The sequence below is a fragment of the Phymastichus coffea genome, unplaced genomic scaffold (genome assembly GCF_024137745.1).
Source record: "Phymastichus coffea isolate CEN01 unplaced genomic scaffold, Cenicafe_Pcof_1.1 PCOF00029, whole genome shotgun sequence".
Classification (NCBI taxonomy): Eukaryota; Metazoa; Arthropoda; class Insecta; order Hymenoptera; family Eulophidae; genus Phymastichus; species Phymastichus coffea.
Window position 1 is genome coordinate 1,080,530 of NW_026706840.1, and position 18,368 is coordinate 1,098,897.

Below are 18,368 nucleotides of genomic sequence, written 5' to 3' on the forward strand. Positions count from 1 at the left end.
AGCCGGAGACTTCAACGCCTGGGCTGTTGAATGGGGGAGCAAGAAGAGGAATAGAAGAGGCAACGAAGTCTTACAGGCAATGGCATGCCTAGATATGATTCTCTTGAATACAGGGAAACTACCGACCTTCGAGACAGAGAATGGAAGCTCTATCATTGACCTGACCTGGGCCAGCTCCAATCTGGCTAGAGGAACAAAAGATTGGACCGTTCACGACATCTTCAACTTGAGTGACCACCGACTCATCAGTTGGACGGTGACAAAAGACCAAGCTAAAATAAGACTCCCACATAAAAGGACGAACCGTAGAGGATGGAACGCGAACAAATTCGACGCGGAACTATTCCAAGAGGTTTTAAATAGAGAACCCCTGGCAGCGACCAACGTACAAGACGAGGTAGAAGCAATTATGCACAGAGTTACTCTTGCATGTGAGGCCACAATGGCATGCAAGCGACCGAACAATGATCACCTACCCATGTACTGGTGGAATAATGACATTGCCAGACATCGTCAGGAAACCATCAAAGCAAGAAGTAGAGCCACGCGAGCAAGGAAAAAGTCGCACTACGGAGACCTCAAACAATCTCATAACGAAATACGACGCAAATTGGTTAAAGCAATTAAGAGTAGCAAGGCTAAATGTTGGGATGAGCTGGTCGAAGAGGTGGAACAGGATCCATGGGGCAGGCCCTACAAAGTGGTAATGAAGAGGGTGAAATCACATACACCATCTTCTCCTACGTGTCCGGCCCTGCTAAAAAGGGTAGTTACACATCTTTTTCCGCAACAACCAGAGCTGCAGACTCGTGAACTCGACGCAGAAGAGCCAATACCGCTAATAACATCGGAGGAACTAATGGCTGCATGTCTTAGAATGGGAAACAAGAAGACCCCCGGACCAGATGGTATACCAAATATCGCACTGAAAACAGCAGTAAGCTTAGCGCCAGACATGTTCCTCCACATGTACAATAGGTGCTTGCAAGAAGGGCACTTCCCTGCCAAATGGAAATTGCAGAGACTGGTCCTCCTTCCAAAGGGGAAAAAGCCACCGGATGAACCTTTATCCTACCGCCCACTCTGCATGCTCGACTCGTCAGGCAAGATCCTCGAACGGATCTTGTATACAAGAATAGAGGCGATAGCTGAAAAGCATCTGTCGGACCGACAGTATGGCTTTCGCAAAGGACGGTCGACCCTCGATGCCATTAACCTAGTAGTCAGCACAGCGATGGACGCGACTACAGGGAAAAGGTGGAAAAACGGCGACAAGCAGTACTGCGCAGTAGTGACACTGGACATGCAGAATGCATTCAACTCTGCCAGATGGGACCGCATCATGGAAGCTCTCGAACAGTTTGGTGTCCCAAAGTACCTGCAAAGGATCGTAGCCAGCTACTTCAGGGACAGAATCCTGTGGTACGATACGGACGAGGGACCAAAAACATATAAAGTTAGCGGAGGCGTGCCCCAGGGCTCGGTACTTGGACCACTCTTGTGGATCATTATGTACAACGGCCTACTTGAACTGAAGATCCCAAGAATGGTAACACCTGTAGCATTTGCGGATGATGTCGCCCTCGTAATTGTAGGCAAATACCTGGAGGACATCAAGAACCTATTTAGCCAGACATTTAGGAAGTATGTCGAATGGATAGATGAATCAGGGCTTAGGATGGCAAAGCATTAGACGGAGGCTACTCTCATAACTGGCAGAAAGGAACGCGAAACGATCACGCTACAAGTTGGGGAGTACGAAGTTGAGTCGCGACCATCACTTCGCTACCTGGGGGTAATGATTGATGCCCACCTCAACTTCAAGGACCAGGTTGATCACGTTAGCACTAGGGCATCTGCAGTTGGAAGAGCGCTATCCCACCTTATGCCGAACGTAGGTGGGCCTAAGCCAAGACGACGAGCCTTATTATCGTCAGTAGCAACATCAATACTGACCTACGGTATAGCTATTTGGGCAAGTGCGTTGGAACTACAGGGGTGTCAAAGGAGGATCCACCCGGTAGGTCGGCAAATGGCACTAAGAATTGCAAGCGCATTTAGGACCGTCTCCAGAGACGCCGCGCACGTAATCTCAGGATTACTGCCAATTAAAATCCTGGCCGAGGAACACAGAAGAATGTACCAGCACCGAAAGCAAGGAAAACTGGTCACAGACGACTGTAGGAAAAAGGAAAGACAAAAAAGCCTACAACGCTGGCAAGTACAATGGGACCGATCCGGAAAAGGCAGATGGACCCATGAGCTTATACCAAGTATAGCGGAATGGGTCAACCGCCAACACGGAGACCCCAGCTACTATCTGACTCAGATGCTAACAGGACACGGATGCTTCCGCCAATACTTATACAAGTATAAGTACGAGGACTCACCAGAATGCCCAGCATGCCCTGGAACGGAGGAAGACGCAAGGCACGTGTTCTTCACATGCCCAAGATTTTACACACAACGACGGAAGCTAGAAAGCACGCTTGACACGAGCATAGCACCAGGAAATCTGGTACTGTGGATGCTCACATCAGACAAAGCATGGAATGCAATAACAGACTTCGCTAAAGAAGTTATCGAAGAGCTCCGAAAGGAAGAAAAGAAGAGAAAGGATGAGAGAGCGGGCGCCAGACTATCGAATAATGGGCTCCATAAAAGAAGAGACTAACTACTGAACCTCCAGCCAACCAACAACGTCTGGAGGACATAAGGTAGGAAGAGAAGAAGGAAGAGCGAACCAGTTATATCCTCCCCGTGAAGTAATACCTAGCGGCAGTTCCGCGGGGAAATAAAGGATTCTTGAAGAAGCAGACGTGGAGGGGGTTTTAGTCGGTATGCTCCTCGGTTAGACTATACCGTTGAGAATCCGACATAACCCACAATATCCGGGTATCTTTGGAAGATTTCCCCCTCCACGAGTCAACACACACACACACACACACACACACACACACACACACACACACACACACACACACACACACACACACACACACACACACACACACACACACACACACACACACACACACACGCACGCACACAACTCCGCCACCGCCGGTCCCAAGCCCGGGACCCTGCTACTTAAGATGCAGGGAAGGAGGAGGGGGAGGAGTATCAACCTCGTTAAAAAACCAAGGCTCATCTGGCCCGGATGATAGCACCTTGTTAAAGGGTCCCCGTTCAGGGTAACGGACCCCCAAGCTGAAGGTGTGAAGCGACCCGTGCCGATGTAGCCTTGTTGGCTCTCGGGGGTAACAGAGAGTCTCAAACGGAGCCTTGGGAGCACCTGGCGAAACTCCCTCGTAATTAGCCTTACTCCGGCAACCGGGGCTCTGCCGGAGCGGACCGATAGTTCCTTAGGTACTCGTGGGAACAAAATGAGCAATATAACTAAACCAAATGAGAGAGAAGATATGGAGGAGCAAGCACTTGAAGCTGATAAATGCTTCAAGAGCTTAGAAAAGAAGGTCAAACAGCTGGTGCAGTTCATACTGGAGAAAAAGAACCTCCACGCTGAATTAAAGACCATGGCCAGAAGGGCAAACAGTACTATTGATGAGTACGTAAAGCTACGGTCTGCAGGTGGTACGAAGGAAAATGCCGACAAAACGGCAAAAGATGAAGAGACGCAAACGTCCCCCAAACCAGAGAAAAAGCGAAAAAAGCGGGACCCAAATTCGCCAATAGAGTCGCCAGTGGTCAAAAAGCCGAGGAAAGGGAAGAAGACACCGGCCGACGAAGCAGAAACAACCGAGCAAGAAATAAGGGCGTCGAAACCCGGAACAGAAGAGTGGACAGAAGCCAAAAGAAGAGCCACAAAAAAGAAGAAGACTACGGAACAGCATAATGACGATAGAAGAAGAGGAAAAATCACGGAGTCAGAACACCGAAAGACCAGTCGAAGAAAACCTCGCCCAGAAGCCATTAAGATCAAGGCACTGGACGGGACGTCGTATGCCGACATTCTGAGAAAGGTCAAGGCAGCACCAAACATGAAGGAGATAGGAGAACGAGTTACGCGAATACGACGCACCAGAGCAGGAGAGTTACTCCTTGAACTGGGGAAACCAGGGACGGCGTCTCCAAATATCGAAGAGACAGTTCTGGCTATCCTACAGAAGTCTGCAGAAGTCCACCTGATGACCGATAAGGAAACCGTCAGGATCAAAGACATGGATGAGACAACCACACCTGAGGAAGTGATAGAAGCTGTAGCTGCAGTTATCGGACCAGAGGCAGCTGCGAGTAGCAGCATAAAAATCAGAGGACTGTACAACGGCACACAAGCGGCACATATCCAGCTCCCGGTAGCAGCGGCCAGAAAGCTACTTGAAAACGGGAAGCTGAGAATAGGATGGGTGAATTGTAGAGTTCAGCCTTTCACACCGACACAAAGATGCTACCGGTGCCTGGAGAATGGTCACATCGCAAAGGACTGCAAAAGCGATGAAGACCGCTCCAAGCAGTGTTTCAGGTGCAGAAAGGAGGGGCATAAGGCAGCGGACTGCACGGAAGCAATGACGGAGGGACCTCACGCTAAAAATGACTAAAGTACTCCAAATCAACCTCAACCACTGTGCAGCGGCTCAAGACCTGCTGCACCAGTTGGTAAGGGAGGAAAGGGCCGACATCGTCATAGTTAGCGAAAAGTACCGTGATCTCGATGAGCCGAACTGGGTGAAAGATGCGACTGGTAGGGCGGCTGTCTGGGTATGCGGACACCTACACGTATCGGCAAGAATGATCGATCCAACCTCAAACTTTACGTGGATAGAAGTGGCTGGCATGCGTATATATAGTTGCTATCTCCCACCTAGCGAAGAGATAAGCGAGTTTAAGAAATCCTTGGATGACATTGTGACCAGCGCAATGACATCACGCCTACCGGTAGTCATCGCAAGCGATTTTAATGCATGGGCCGTAAACTGGGGAAGCGCGAAAACAAATGCTCGCGGGCATGCACTTCTAGAGGCGTTTGGAGTATTGGAGCTCGAGGTAGCCAATAGGGGAACGATCCCGACCTATTCCAAGGCGGGGAAATCGTCCATAGTGGATGTTACCTTCATAGATGCCAAACTATTGACGGAGGAGCTCAACTGGAGAGTCAGCGATCGGTACACGGGCAGTGACCATCAAGCCATAACGTACCGGCTCCAGTTGACCAAACCAGCGGTATCCATCAGGACAACGGAAAACAAGAGGAGATGGGCACCAAATACCTTCGACAGAGAGTCATTTCTCTACTCCCTCGAAGGAACATTAGTGTCCGGAACTGCGGAGGAAAAGGCGCAGGGTCTCACACGTGCTCTGAAAACTGCATGTGATGCATCCATGGCAGCAAAAAATAACGCAAGAGGTCGACTACCGGTATATTGGTGGAACGAGGACATCGCAAGCCTGAGATATAAATGTCTCACAGCCAGAAGGCGCCATCAAAGAGCACGGAACAAGCCCAACTTCCAGGCTCTGACCGAAAAATATGAGGAGCTGCGATCACTGCTCAAGGTCACCATCAAAGCAGCTAAGAGACAGTGCTGGCGAGACTTCTGCGAGGAAGTAGATAAGGACCCTTGGGGCCGGCCGTATAAAACGGTCATGCGCAAGATCAAGCCCAGGAGTGGCGCACCACCATCTTGCCCATTATTCCTCGACAGAGTAGTGCGACATCTGTTCCCAAAACATCGGGAGAGACCAGAACAAACAGGCCTAATGGAAAGAGACGATGAAACCGAGTTTACAGAAGTAACCCAAGCAGAACTGATAGTAGCCGCGAAGAAAATTCGAACCCGGAAAGCGCCAGGGCCGGATGGGATACCGGGAATTGCGATCAAGACGGCAGCACTGAATGCCCCGGAAATAATTCGCGATACATTTAGTGCGTGCCTGCGAGAAGGACATTTCCCAAACTCGTGGAAGCTGCAAAGACTGGTCCTGCTATCCAAGGGAAATAAGCCTCCCGAGCAGCCTTCGTCCTACAGACCACTGTGCATGTTGGACATTATAGGAAAACTGCTGGAAAGAGTAATCCATGACAGATTGGAGGCAGTTATAGCCGAAGCGGGGGACCTGTCTGGAAACCAGTTCGGCTTCAGAAAAGGCCGTTCAACCTTAGGCGCTATTGGTCGAGTTGTGGACCTGGCCAAAGATGCCATTAGCGGAGCGCAAGACGCATGTGCGCTGTGATCGCATTAGACATCCGAAATGCGTTCAACTCGGCAAAATGGGACATCATTATGACAGCCATGGAAGGACTGAGGGTGCCCCTGTATTTGCGTAGAGCCCTATCGAGCTACTTAAGCAACCGAATCCTGCACTATAACACCGACGATGGCACACACTCATACAACATCACGGGAGGAGTGCCGCAGGGATCGGTGCTTGGCCCCTTGCTATGGAACGTCCTATATGACGGTCTAATAAGACAGCAGTTCCCAAGGGGAACAGAGATAATAGCTTTTGCCGATGATGTAGCACTAGTGGTCACGGCAAAGAGGATTGAGGAAATAGAATATATAGGAAACGCCTCCATCGAGGTGGTGGCCCGATGGCTAAAAGAGCATGGGCTCAGTCTCGCTGCGGAAAAGACGGAAGCGGTGCTCATCTCCCGCACGAAAGCTCGGAAGTATGCCACATTCACGGTGGAAAATAAGCGAGTACAGTCGACTGACACGGTGAGGTACCTGGGAGTTATACTAGATGCGCGGCTATCGTTTAAGGAACACCTCTCGAAAACAGGTGTCAAAGCCACTAACGTTGCTAGGGCGTTGGCAGGTATCATGCCAAACGTCGGGGGGCCAAAGCAACCACGCAGAACCCTCCTATCGTCGGTCGTAAGCTCGGTAATTCTCTACGGAGCTCCTATATGGGCAGATGCGCTAAGAAATAATGCAAGCTACGGAGGGACGTGTCGAAGAGCCTGCAGAGCAGCAGCGCTACGAGTTGCCCGTGCATACCGAACTGTATCGGACATTGCAGTCTCGGTAATCGCTGGAATAGCGCCTATCGACTTACTAGCATGCGACAGAGCAGAAATATACCGTGAAGAAGGTCGTAACGAAGAGAACAATGCTGATAGACATGTCCACAGCAAACGGTGGACGCAAAATTTAATGCGAGAATGGCAGAGAAAATGGGACAACGCAGTGAAAGGTCGCTGGACTCATCGCATCATCCCGAACATTGACAAATGGACAGGCAGGCGCCATGGACACCTCACTTCCAACTGACACAGGTGCTCACCGGTCATGGCTGCTTCCGCAGTTATCTCCAACGCATCGGTGTCTATGCGAGTGCCGAATGCCCAGCCTGTCCAGGCACTGACGAGGACGTAGAACATGTCCTATTTGTGTGTCCCCGCTTCGCTGAAGAACGGATGCATTTCCGCACGGAGTGGAATGATCCAATGAGTCCCGAAGGGCTCGGAGCTTGCCTGCTCGGCTCGCCAGAGGGATGGGAAACGGTAGTGACCTTTGCCACGTCAGTGGTAAACCGGCTGACCGAAGTAAGAAAGGAGGAAGAGAGAAGACGCGACAGGTCTATCATGCATAGATAGAGCGAGGTGCCAGACTATGGGACTAAAAAGCGCTCCTAAACTACCACAGAGTAGTTGGTAGAGCGCGGTCACCCCATCCGATGCAGAGGAACGTAGGATCTGGGGTCACCTATGTCCATAGGATAACAAGGCGCCAGCCTATCCTAAGGGCTCCCCTGCTTTTGCGGGAGAGTAAAGGACATTGGGTTGAGCCCAGACTCCCTCACCCGATGCAGAGGAACGTAGGTGTCGAGGTGGAGTCTGTCCAGAGGATGACCGGACGATGCCGATAGAAGAAGACGACCGGACGATGCCGTTGGAAGAAGACGTGTAAATCGATGCCGTAAGAAGAAGACGAGGCTAACATAGCCGAAGACGATGAAGATCGAAGAAAACGACACAGCCGAAAGGTAATGAAGAAGACAAGGCTAATATAGCAGAAGCCCCCCCGCGAAGTAATGCCTAGCGGCGGTTCCCGCGGGGGATACAGGCAGGACATAGAGAGATGGGAGTTTAGTGGGTATACCATGCTTAGGGATTCCCACACAGGACGAGCCGGAAGGCCGTTACGTGCATAAAGCATTCTCCAACTCTCTTTAATAAAAAAAAAAAAAAAAAAAAAAAAAAAAAAACACACACACACACACACACACACCAGGAATAAAGCAAGACGGCATATTGTGGTTCAATAGAAGGATAGCTTATGTGACCCCAAATAACATATCAAAAATTCGTGCGAATCGAAGATGGTCTTTTTGAGAATATTTATTATGAAAAAAAATTATTTTTCAGATTTTTCAATTTTTCTCGGTTTTTTCCAAAGCAATCAAAAATCAGAGAAAATGAGGTAAAAGCTGAGTAAATGCCGCAAATTATGAAAAAAAAATTTTGTCATAGGATGATTTGGGCCGAGATTACGGCTATTCGAAAAAAAATATCAATTTGTATTCTTGTAATATCGGTATTTCGACGAATAATTTCATATGGCTCTACAGGGTTACAAAAACGATTTTTAAGAAAAAGAAAAAATACGTGTTTAATGAAATTCGACATAAAATACCGCAAAAAAATTCTAGATAATTTAAAGATATCATTTTTTTGTTGTTGAATCGATACGGAATGCACCTTACGTACATTAACCATAAATTTACTTTAGTATATTAGCCATATTTCTGATATAATTTGTTAAATAATTCATCATAGCCATTTTATTTATTTTCTAGTTATAAATTTAAATATCACGTTATCGTGATGATTAGTATATACGAGTAAGTATACATATCGTCCGCTCAGACGGGGAGCCGGTTGAGAGGTAGCATTGGCCATCCGCGATCGAGGCCGCTCGGAGCTAAAAAAGTGTCTCGTGTATACGATATAACTAAGACTTTCTAGCCCTTTGCACGTATCAAATAAGCTTGGGGGTCATAATAAAAAAAAACTAAAATATATATCTGAACATAAAATTGTCCGTTGATTCAGAATCTGCAATCAAAAATTCATTTTTGGTAGAACAAATACATTTGACTTGAAATAATCTTGAATTTAATCTTGTCGGATCAAACGGACAACGGATTTCGATTCAACGATCTTAAGCATATATAATAATATTATTTGGAATCCACTTGACTTTGTCCAGGAATTGATCTTGAAATAAACTTACACCTGACTTGATGGAGTTAAACCGTTCCCGGATTTGGATTCAGCGACCTCAAAAATACGTATAGTGGTCTCATCTACCGTACTCACCACTCTTTTTTTGAGGAACTATTTAATATTCTGTTATTTGTAACAAATTTCACTTTTTGTCGAATTTATTATTAATTGATTCTTTAGACTCGATTGCGGTCTAAATAGCTATTTCAATCAAGAAATTAAGTCACTTAATCATGAATAAAAAAATTAATAAATATCGAAGTATGTTACAAAGAAATAATAAAAATGCAAAATAATTCATAAATGAATAAAAGTAAATAAAAATTGTGAAGAAGCTAATCTTCTTTACAGCAATCTTTTAATTTTACTTGTGATTAGTTAGATTTGGTTGGTGATTTAATAACAATATTACTAAATTATAATTTAGTGATATTTCAGATTATTTCAGTCATATGTTTAGTTATAACTTACAAAAGAGAATTTTCTTTATACCCGGATCAATACTATAGTCAACGTAGTTTGGGAAGTAAACCTGAAAGCTATGTGATATAATATCGATATATCGAAAATCGACAGGAAAGGCGAAATCATTCTTATTTATAAGTATGCGAATCTCTGTCATACACGGAGAAAAAAAGTAGACACGATAGAGGTGGACAAATTTTAATCATAATACAAGGGCGCCGCTTAGTAAAGGCTAAGTAGATTTTTTATCCGTTTCAGTAATGAGAATCCGATGACGCTACAAAAATCTTCATTATCATGAAATCATATCACATCTTTATTGTTTATACAACTATACCCAAGATTTATAGTCGGTAGTTAATTTTTTATATCACAAACTTTTCACTTCGCGTACACGATTTCACGTTAAAGCTTGTTCAAAGTTTATGAAAATTTGCGAAAATATCATTGTAGGGGCAACCCAGTGTGAAAAATGGGAGCCTTTACCATGAGTATAAGATTGCTCTTTGCTACGGCAAAAGGGATTCTGATCTAATCTTGCCCTGCAGCGAAGTACTGTAACAGATGAAATAAAGTCTCAGTTATTTCAGAGATTCGTTTCATTATTCAATGGTTAACCTTGCTACTATCCTTTCCTGCATGATTACCTAAATACTCAACTCTTAAGACAGAGAACAAAACAGCCTTAAGCTATCTCCACTCCCAAATATATAGCCAAACAAATCGATCAAGTTTATGTTGCGGCATTGTCTGGCCTTTCCTAGATAAATGCGATAATACTTAGCAGACTTTCAAAGAGCGCATCGACCCGACGAACCGTCTCGACTTAGACTCTGTTCGATGCTCGATGAACAACACTACTAGTTGTTAATGCAATTTGCTTTCTTTATATCACGTAGTCATGGAGATGTCTTATCTTCGCGGTTTTGAATTTAAATAGTGAATTTGCAAAGGTTTCAGTAGAGATTGTAAGAACGCGTTGATTTTTATCACTAAACCATTTAACAATTACTATTCTTATAGTTTTCAATCGTATATTACATGGTCAAATTCTTACTACTCCCGTGAATTTAATTTACAAATCTATTTTAGAATTCGAACTTGGTTCTTATAACATATTCTTGTAATATCATTACGATATATTCATTAACTTTTGTATAGAATAAATCACCAATAATACACTGTTGAAAGAGATTATTTTTGTTTTGAATGATTGAATCAAAATATTTTTGTTAACAGAATCTTCTACATTACTCATTTTACCATTCGTCAATTTATCAAACCTAAGAACACCACAAATTCCAATCACTGAAGTGATCTGAAATTATAATAGTTAGAATAGCTATAATAAACGAAGAAACTCGTGTGTACGTTTCGCACAACTTAGCATGGTGCAAGCATGCGTAACCATGAATAATAATAATAATTATCGTGAACCAGGTGATAGACAATTTGGCTCCCATTATCATAGAGAGCGCGTGGATGATATATTTTTTTTTTTATTTAACGTCGCTCTATTTATGCTCCATCAGTACTAATCAGCGACGGATGCTTGCAATGTGTTTGAGAACAAAGCACATGAAACTTTTTTCAGTGGTGCTTGTATCAATCAGCAGGGACTGGGAATTGAACCCGGGCCTACTGGGTGCGACCATACCGACCGAGCCATTGCAGGCCTCTGGATGATATATTAAATGTAGAAATCTTAGACTTTCTACATATAAATTACTATACAAAAAACGTAATTTCAATCCGGGTATAAAAAAAAATCTCTTTTGTAAGTTCTAACTAAATGAAATCAGCTAAATTGTCATTATCAATATCTGATTTGTATCGTAATAGATAAAAAAGCAAGTCCATGCATCATCCATCTTATTTCAACCATATATTCATTAGTTTTTTTTAACTGTTCTTTCAAAATGATTTGATGGATTATTTGAATGCTCTTTGTGTTATTTCCTATCACTTTGTGATAGTAAATATCAATGTTAATCGCGCGAATGACGCTACCTTTGCGTGGCAGTATAAAAATATATTTTAGTTACCTTTTATTAAATGTTTAGTTTTTGTTACGGATGGCATGATCATAGTATTTAGATTTATGTTTGTTTTTAAAAATGGAAACGTAAATGAGATATTGTTATCTACGTTATCAAGGATAGAACAAGTCTTGAACAACCAAAAACATGTATATTAATTTAATTTATAAATAAAATTATTATCCAGATTTATTTTCACTATATGTGGATATTAGCTAGTCTATCTAAAGATAAAAATTTATAGACCATATATCATTTTACTTTTATTAGTAGATTGATATCAAACATAATAATATTTGTAGTATTATTATTTTGGTCTCTACTTTTCAGCGATCAGAACAATTATAGCATAATGCGGAGAAGCTTTTTTATATTTGGAAATGCATAAAAAGTTGAAATTTTGAATATATGTAGCCAAATAATAATTTTTTAATATATTCAGTATACGTTATATTTTTACTGAAAATTCTAGATACTTTTATTTGAAAAGATTTGTCTATTTTTGATAATGAAAACAATTATTTCATCCTTTTCCAATTTTGTCGATTAGTACTTATTATACAGCTCAAAAAAGCGACTGTTTATAGCTTATTGAGAAATTAAGTTATTGATCAATTAATACCAAAAGAATTACAATTAAGCTCCATCTAGGTATCATACTGCTTTTGATAAACTCACGTAATGCAAATAATTAATTCTATCTGCATCAGTTTTGAATAGATTTATTGTACTACATCAATTAAATTTATTTTAACAATCTTTACTCGTCGAGATCTTAATGTAGATAAAAAATATCAATGTTACATAAATGGTATAACTATATATTTAGAGCAAACATGTAATGCTATAAGCAGTGTGACGGTAAACGTCGAATTAGCGCTAATAATGTAACCTAATTGCTGCTCGCGGGGGCAGCACCTACTGGGGAGATTAGGAACGTAACGAAGGAATTCGGCACGCGAGCAGACGGAACGCGCGCGCTTGATATTGAACCTGTGAAGCATTGTCCATCAACGAGTTCGCCCGAGTTACGAAATCAGCTGTCGCTACCCGAGTTACCGGAGCCGAATTCCGTTCGCAAATCATCCGGAGGAGAAGTCCAGAGACCGTTGCAGCCGAGGTGCCGTGTAGCTCCTGAGGGCAAAGGCTTGAGCCAGCAGACAAAAACACCGTGCGCTGTGATAACGCGAGTGCGTGCGTGAGGTTTCGCCATCGAGGGCGAAGCCGCGTGTTTATAAGTTCGCAACCCGCGACACAAAAACAATAGCCCTTTCCCGAGTGCGACTTATTGGTGTCATCTTCGAGCGTCCGCAAAACAAAGGTAAGCTGGCCAGCTTAATCTCGCGATCGTGACCGCATGCATAACAATTAATTTCTCGTGTTCGAAGCGTGCATGTAATAGTTCTGTTAACAAAGAACAGCGAGCGTCTCGACACTGCGTGTTGTCGATGAGCGAGCGCCGATGTCAACATAAACACGCGGGCCGATCCAATGTAACATTTGATAGACAATAAAAGGTTCTGTTCGTGTTATTAACAAGTGCTTTCGACTCGCTTATTCCATATTGCTTCCACTCATTTTCGTAGATTAGTAGACCTCTTGGTTGACTGACACCTGTTTCCCCATGCTCTCCGGATTATGTATTGAGCATAGATGATTACATTCGCCCTTCAATAAATTCGCGCGAATAAAAATAATTAAACGGTAAGAAACCCCGTTACACCAGTTAAAATAAATTTAATAAAATAATACCAACTTGTAAGGTTGAATATGGGATGGAAAATAAACCACAAGGATTAAAACTGACCAATGTACTGACTAAGATAATATATTCAAAATAGATAAGCTAGGTGTTGTGAGATGGTTTTTCTTGGACAGCAGTTAGAAAAAACTTTTTCGTCGCATTATAACGAGAAATGAGGAAGAATAATATCGTAGCAATAATACAAACCAAATTTCTGAAGATTGATCAGCAATATTAAAAAATAAATAATAATTAAAAACGACAAGTAAAAAAAACTCATGTAAAAAATAGTACGCGTCCACGATATATCAAATTTAAGCTTTATTTAATTATATGCAATAGTGTACTTTACTTTTTTTAATAACTAAAGAATATTTAATTTAATCACATTAAGTAAAAATAAGCCCGAGATGAATAATATATGTAAATAGTACATTAGGAAGTAAACTAGGCTTATTACGCACCGTATGATGTTCGCTTTGTTCAGTCAGTATTTCCTATATGGTCTGTTTGCATGCTTGCATTCCTGTATTGCGTATACTCGTTTTTCGCACACCGCCGTAAAAGGATGATACTTGCGTCCTGAGTAAGCGAAACAGAACCACATTGACTATCTAAAAATTAAGTGTCTCGTGTACATGTGATGCTCTGTTTTACCGTCTGAGCCGATAGGTGAGAGCGGAAAAGGCTCATCGCGCATGTGCGAGATACTTAACTCTCAGACTGTTCATGTGGTTTTGTGTTCTATTAGAAGGGCGTACAGACACTATTTTACAGTGTGGGGAAAAAATAATTAATTAAAATGATAATACCGTTCTAAATAACAAAATGAAAAGAGAGTTATATAATTTTAAAGGATGCTAGATGCAAAATATCCTCGTGTTTCAATTAACCATCCAAGGCTAATCCTTTCTCATCTTTGTTGGTGACGATGAGCAAAGTCAGAGTGAAAACTTTGCTCGTCATAATACCCGGTTTGATCGAACACCCACCCCTATCAATACACATGCATACGTATATTATCTTAGCCAGATGTACTTACAATACTATTTAGTGCAGATTTTATTATGATTTGACATGATTGTATGTATGAAATCATCTGCTTTAAATCTATCGCATTTCACTTTTGATCCACTATTTAGTATTTCAGAATGAAAAAAAGGATAATATGATCAGTTGGCATTGAATTTCATTAATTATTAAAACAAATTAAATTAAAGAATAAAGAAAGATACAAAGCATAGCTATGTGTAAGAACATAAAAATAAAATAAATATATATATATATATATATATAAGAACTCACATGGTGCTCGAGGCGAGGTTGGTGTCCTCGTGCTTGAGCTGTCCGTCTAGAGCAAGTCCGCGCTTGTCCTTGTTGTCAGCAAGCGTAGGTTTGAGAGAAAATACTTTACTTAGCGTAAATCCTGGCGCTACCCCTATACTGCCAGTTTATATAAGCTTTACTTTTATTTGATTTGATTAAATCTTTCAGCTTATTCTTCAAACTTTCCATCGTTAAAATCATTAGCTGATTTCTATTGTAACTACTTAGAGACATGATTTATAAATGTTTGTTTTGAAAAAGAAAGGTAGACAGCTTTCTTTAATAAAACAGATTTATTATACCAATTTCATACCAAAATAATTCGGAGAATTAACTTACATAAGTTGCATAGACTTTTTCTTAGAAAAAATTTGTTATATTTCCGTTTACTATACTTTATTCACTGTACATTAATAAAATCTTTATTTGAGATATATGTTTCCCTCAATTTTTAATAGATTAAAAATATGTTGATCAATGACGGAGAAACAGGCGAGTAAATAATTTCACTCTATATTTTTCAGCAACGTTTTGTCAGAAATTTCGCTGACTTTATCATGCTTTATTGAACTAAAAACAAACAAAGCATATTGTTCAATTTGAAACAAATTATTATACAACAATCAATCAAATAAATGTTAACTTTTTCCCAGTCATTTACAAGGAAGCTATCCCAGTAGTATATCTCACCGATTTTCTTCATTGTTTGATATGTTGTAGTACATTGAAAAATATCTGACCCGTATCTTTTCGTTCGAGCTAATTTGGCGATTTAGAGAATGAAAACTATCATTAAAGTTCATTCCCAAAACGGTTTTTTCTAAATTTCTCGGAAACTATTTCGAATTACTCGATAAAGCAAAGTAAATATTATTTGTTATTCAAAAACAAATATTTGTGTATTATTTTCACAAATAAAGGTTGTATTCCCTTGTTTTCTAAGTTTTTGGGGTGAAATTTAGACGTAGTTTTCACCCCTTAAGTCGTCGAATCAGCACCAACGAAAAAACACGGGGATCAAATATTTTTCGGTGTACTATAACATATTAACAAAATGAAGAAAATCGGTGAGGTACACCTGAGGTCTTTGTTAGTATTGTACTACATCTGGGCTAGAAAATGTCTTTCATTACCAATTAAAACTAAATTGAGAAATTATACCCGGCAACACTATACAATGTCGATATCCTGCTACACTTATTACGGAATTGGAGTAAGTAATTAACTCTAATCTCTTTTAAGAAAATTCAACAGTGGTTCATATATCTAATTTATAAATTGTATATCTTTTTTTTGTTCAGGCTATTATTCTAATGTATATCATTTCGGAAATTTTGTAATTACATTCTTAATCAAATATTTCGGTGTTACTCCAATCAATATCATGTGAAAAGTTATTCTTGTGTGCCGTGACAACAGTTTCACTACTAATGCTCTTCTTATGTTCGTTCAATCTCGTCCCTAAAGATCTTTTGCATTCACCAATAGAATTCAATGGACATTGTTTACATTGGAATTTATAAACAATACTAATTCTTTATAATTGCTTCGTTTTATGTTTACCTAGAAGTATTATTTTTGGTAGTGGTTTTTTCAATAATGGAATCGTTAAAATACTATGGTTCTTTAAGATGGTCGTGGATTTAGAAGATGCTATTATAATGAGAAATAGCTGTGAAAGGTTGTTTTACCTGATTCTAATTCTTTGAACTGACATTCTTTTTTTGTATTTGAACATGCCTTTTTTTATATATTTATTTATAAGACCAATTGTGTAATTATTGTATTTCATAATATTTTTGACCAATCGTAGATTATTAGTGTAATGTTTCTTATCGGAAATAAAACCACCCTATTAACTAGGTTAAAAATAATGAAATATTTTTTTGTTTTGCACTATCTGAATGAAACTTCGAAAATCTATCAATTTCAGTTGTTTTTCGAAACCAATTAAATTCAAATTGACTATTATTTTTAATCAGCTAAATCCAAAAAAAGGATTCTATTATTTATTTCAATCTCAAAAGTAAAATGCAATCTAGGATGATAAGAAATGAATGTCTGCAAAACTATGTTTATTTCCCCTCTCGGTATACTTATATCGTTTATAATAATTATATCGTCTAGATATATGTAGTAAAACAACGGAATGCTGTTGAAAAATAAGGAGTAAATGTATTTACAGGCATGCTTTTCTTTTATTGATCAACAACATTTTTTCAATATTTGTTACTGTTTTAGCTTTTCTTATGCCCTGATATAGTTTTTACTTCTCTGATATAGAACAATACGTATATAAATAAGAATTATTGAAAGTCTGGATTTTATATAGTTTAATTTTTATTTACAGGACGAATAGCTGTAGTACGTAAATCTTAAATAAAAATTTTAATTATTGTTAGATTATTTAACAATGCATAATTAACTATATGTAAAATTAAGCATTTGCAGTAAACATATTTATAAAGTCATTTAAGAAGATTTTAATGAAAAAAGAAATATATATATCTTCTCGTAAGATAGCTATGAAATACTTCCACTGAAAAAAAATGGTCAAGTGGACGACACTTTGTGCTTTAATTTTATAACAGCTCTTTTATCAAATTTGCAACCTGTCTATCAAATCGACTTTTTATTAAAGTCAAATGAATTTTACTTAAAGAAAAATTTTCTAAGTAATTAGTACGGGTCCTACGTTTTTATTTTCACGTGGACATTAGTGCAGATTCTCCACTAAACTTTGCGTTTCAGGTAGATACATAGATACTTCAAACAGAAAACAGCTTTATATCGAGATCTGTCTTAGAAAAAGGATGATTTATAAATTATAGCAAATAACCTAAAAAATAAATAGCAGAAACCTGCAGAAATAAATTTAGAGGAATTGTTATGAGGTCTTTTTTCTAATGGTTTTTGAAAAAAGTGAATATGTATAATTGTTTTTTTTCAAAAACTGATTAATAGAATAAAAGGCAATTTGACTTATCTATTTGTAAAAATCATTATCCTTGATAAGTCTGTATAAAAACCTGCATCTACAATTTCCCGCTATTCTTCGAATTATTGTTTAGGCCGGATGACTTTTCTTATTGATTAAAAGTGAATATTGAACAATAATCAATTATTACAAAATATTATAGCGGGTAAACCTTCGACCTTGTGATATTTTACGTCCTTGTACTTTGTAGACTGCATTATTCTCGCTTAATATTAAATTTTTTTAAATATCGAAGGTTATACTAGTTAGGTTATAATGTAAGAAATGCGAAATCACCGAGATATTTTATGTAAATTACAAATTATTCATTTATAATAATTTTTTTACTACGTCATCCTTTAAAATATGAAGTTACTGAATACTACCGAATACTTTCCATGTTACTGTTAAAAAGTAAGACTTAGCTCAGAATCTGCATTAATCCATTAGCGCCTGAATGGACACTTTTCGTTGTTTGATTTCAACGTGTTACGGTATGCACAATTCAATTGAGAAAACTTCCAGAATTATTGTTCCTTATGTATTCACGGATGTTTTCTTGAATAGAAATGGCTGCATGTCCAAAAAATGAATTTTAATATTGGAAAATAAAATAAAAATTCG

At 39.8% G+C, this 18,368-nt stretch overlaps 1 protein-coding gene across 2 annotated transcripts in view; it reads right to left on the reverse strand.

Moving 5' to 3' along the window:
- Window positions 1–18,368, reverse strand: part of LOC131662996 (beta-arrestin-1) — a 254,472-nt gene that overhangs the window by 76,782 nt on the left and 159,322 nt on the right. The window contains exon 4 of one of the 2 annotated variants that reach the window (XM_058933045.1): window positions 14,747–14,884. The exons of the other annotated variant lie outside the window; for it this stretch is intronic. Within the exon in view, the coding sequence (XP_058789028.1) occupies window positions 14,747–14,884 (138 nt within the window). The remainder of the gene's footprint in view (window positions 1–14,746; window positions 14,885–18,368) is intronic. 2 annotated transcript variants of the gene reach the window in all.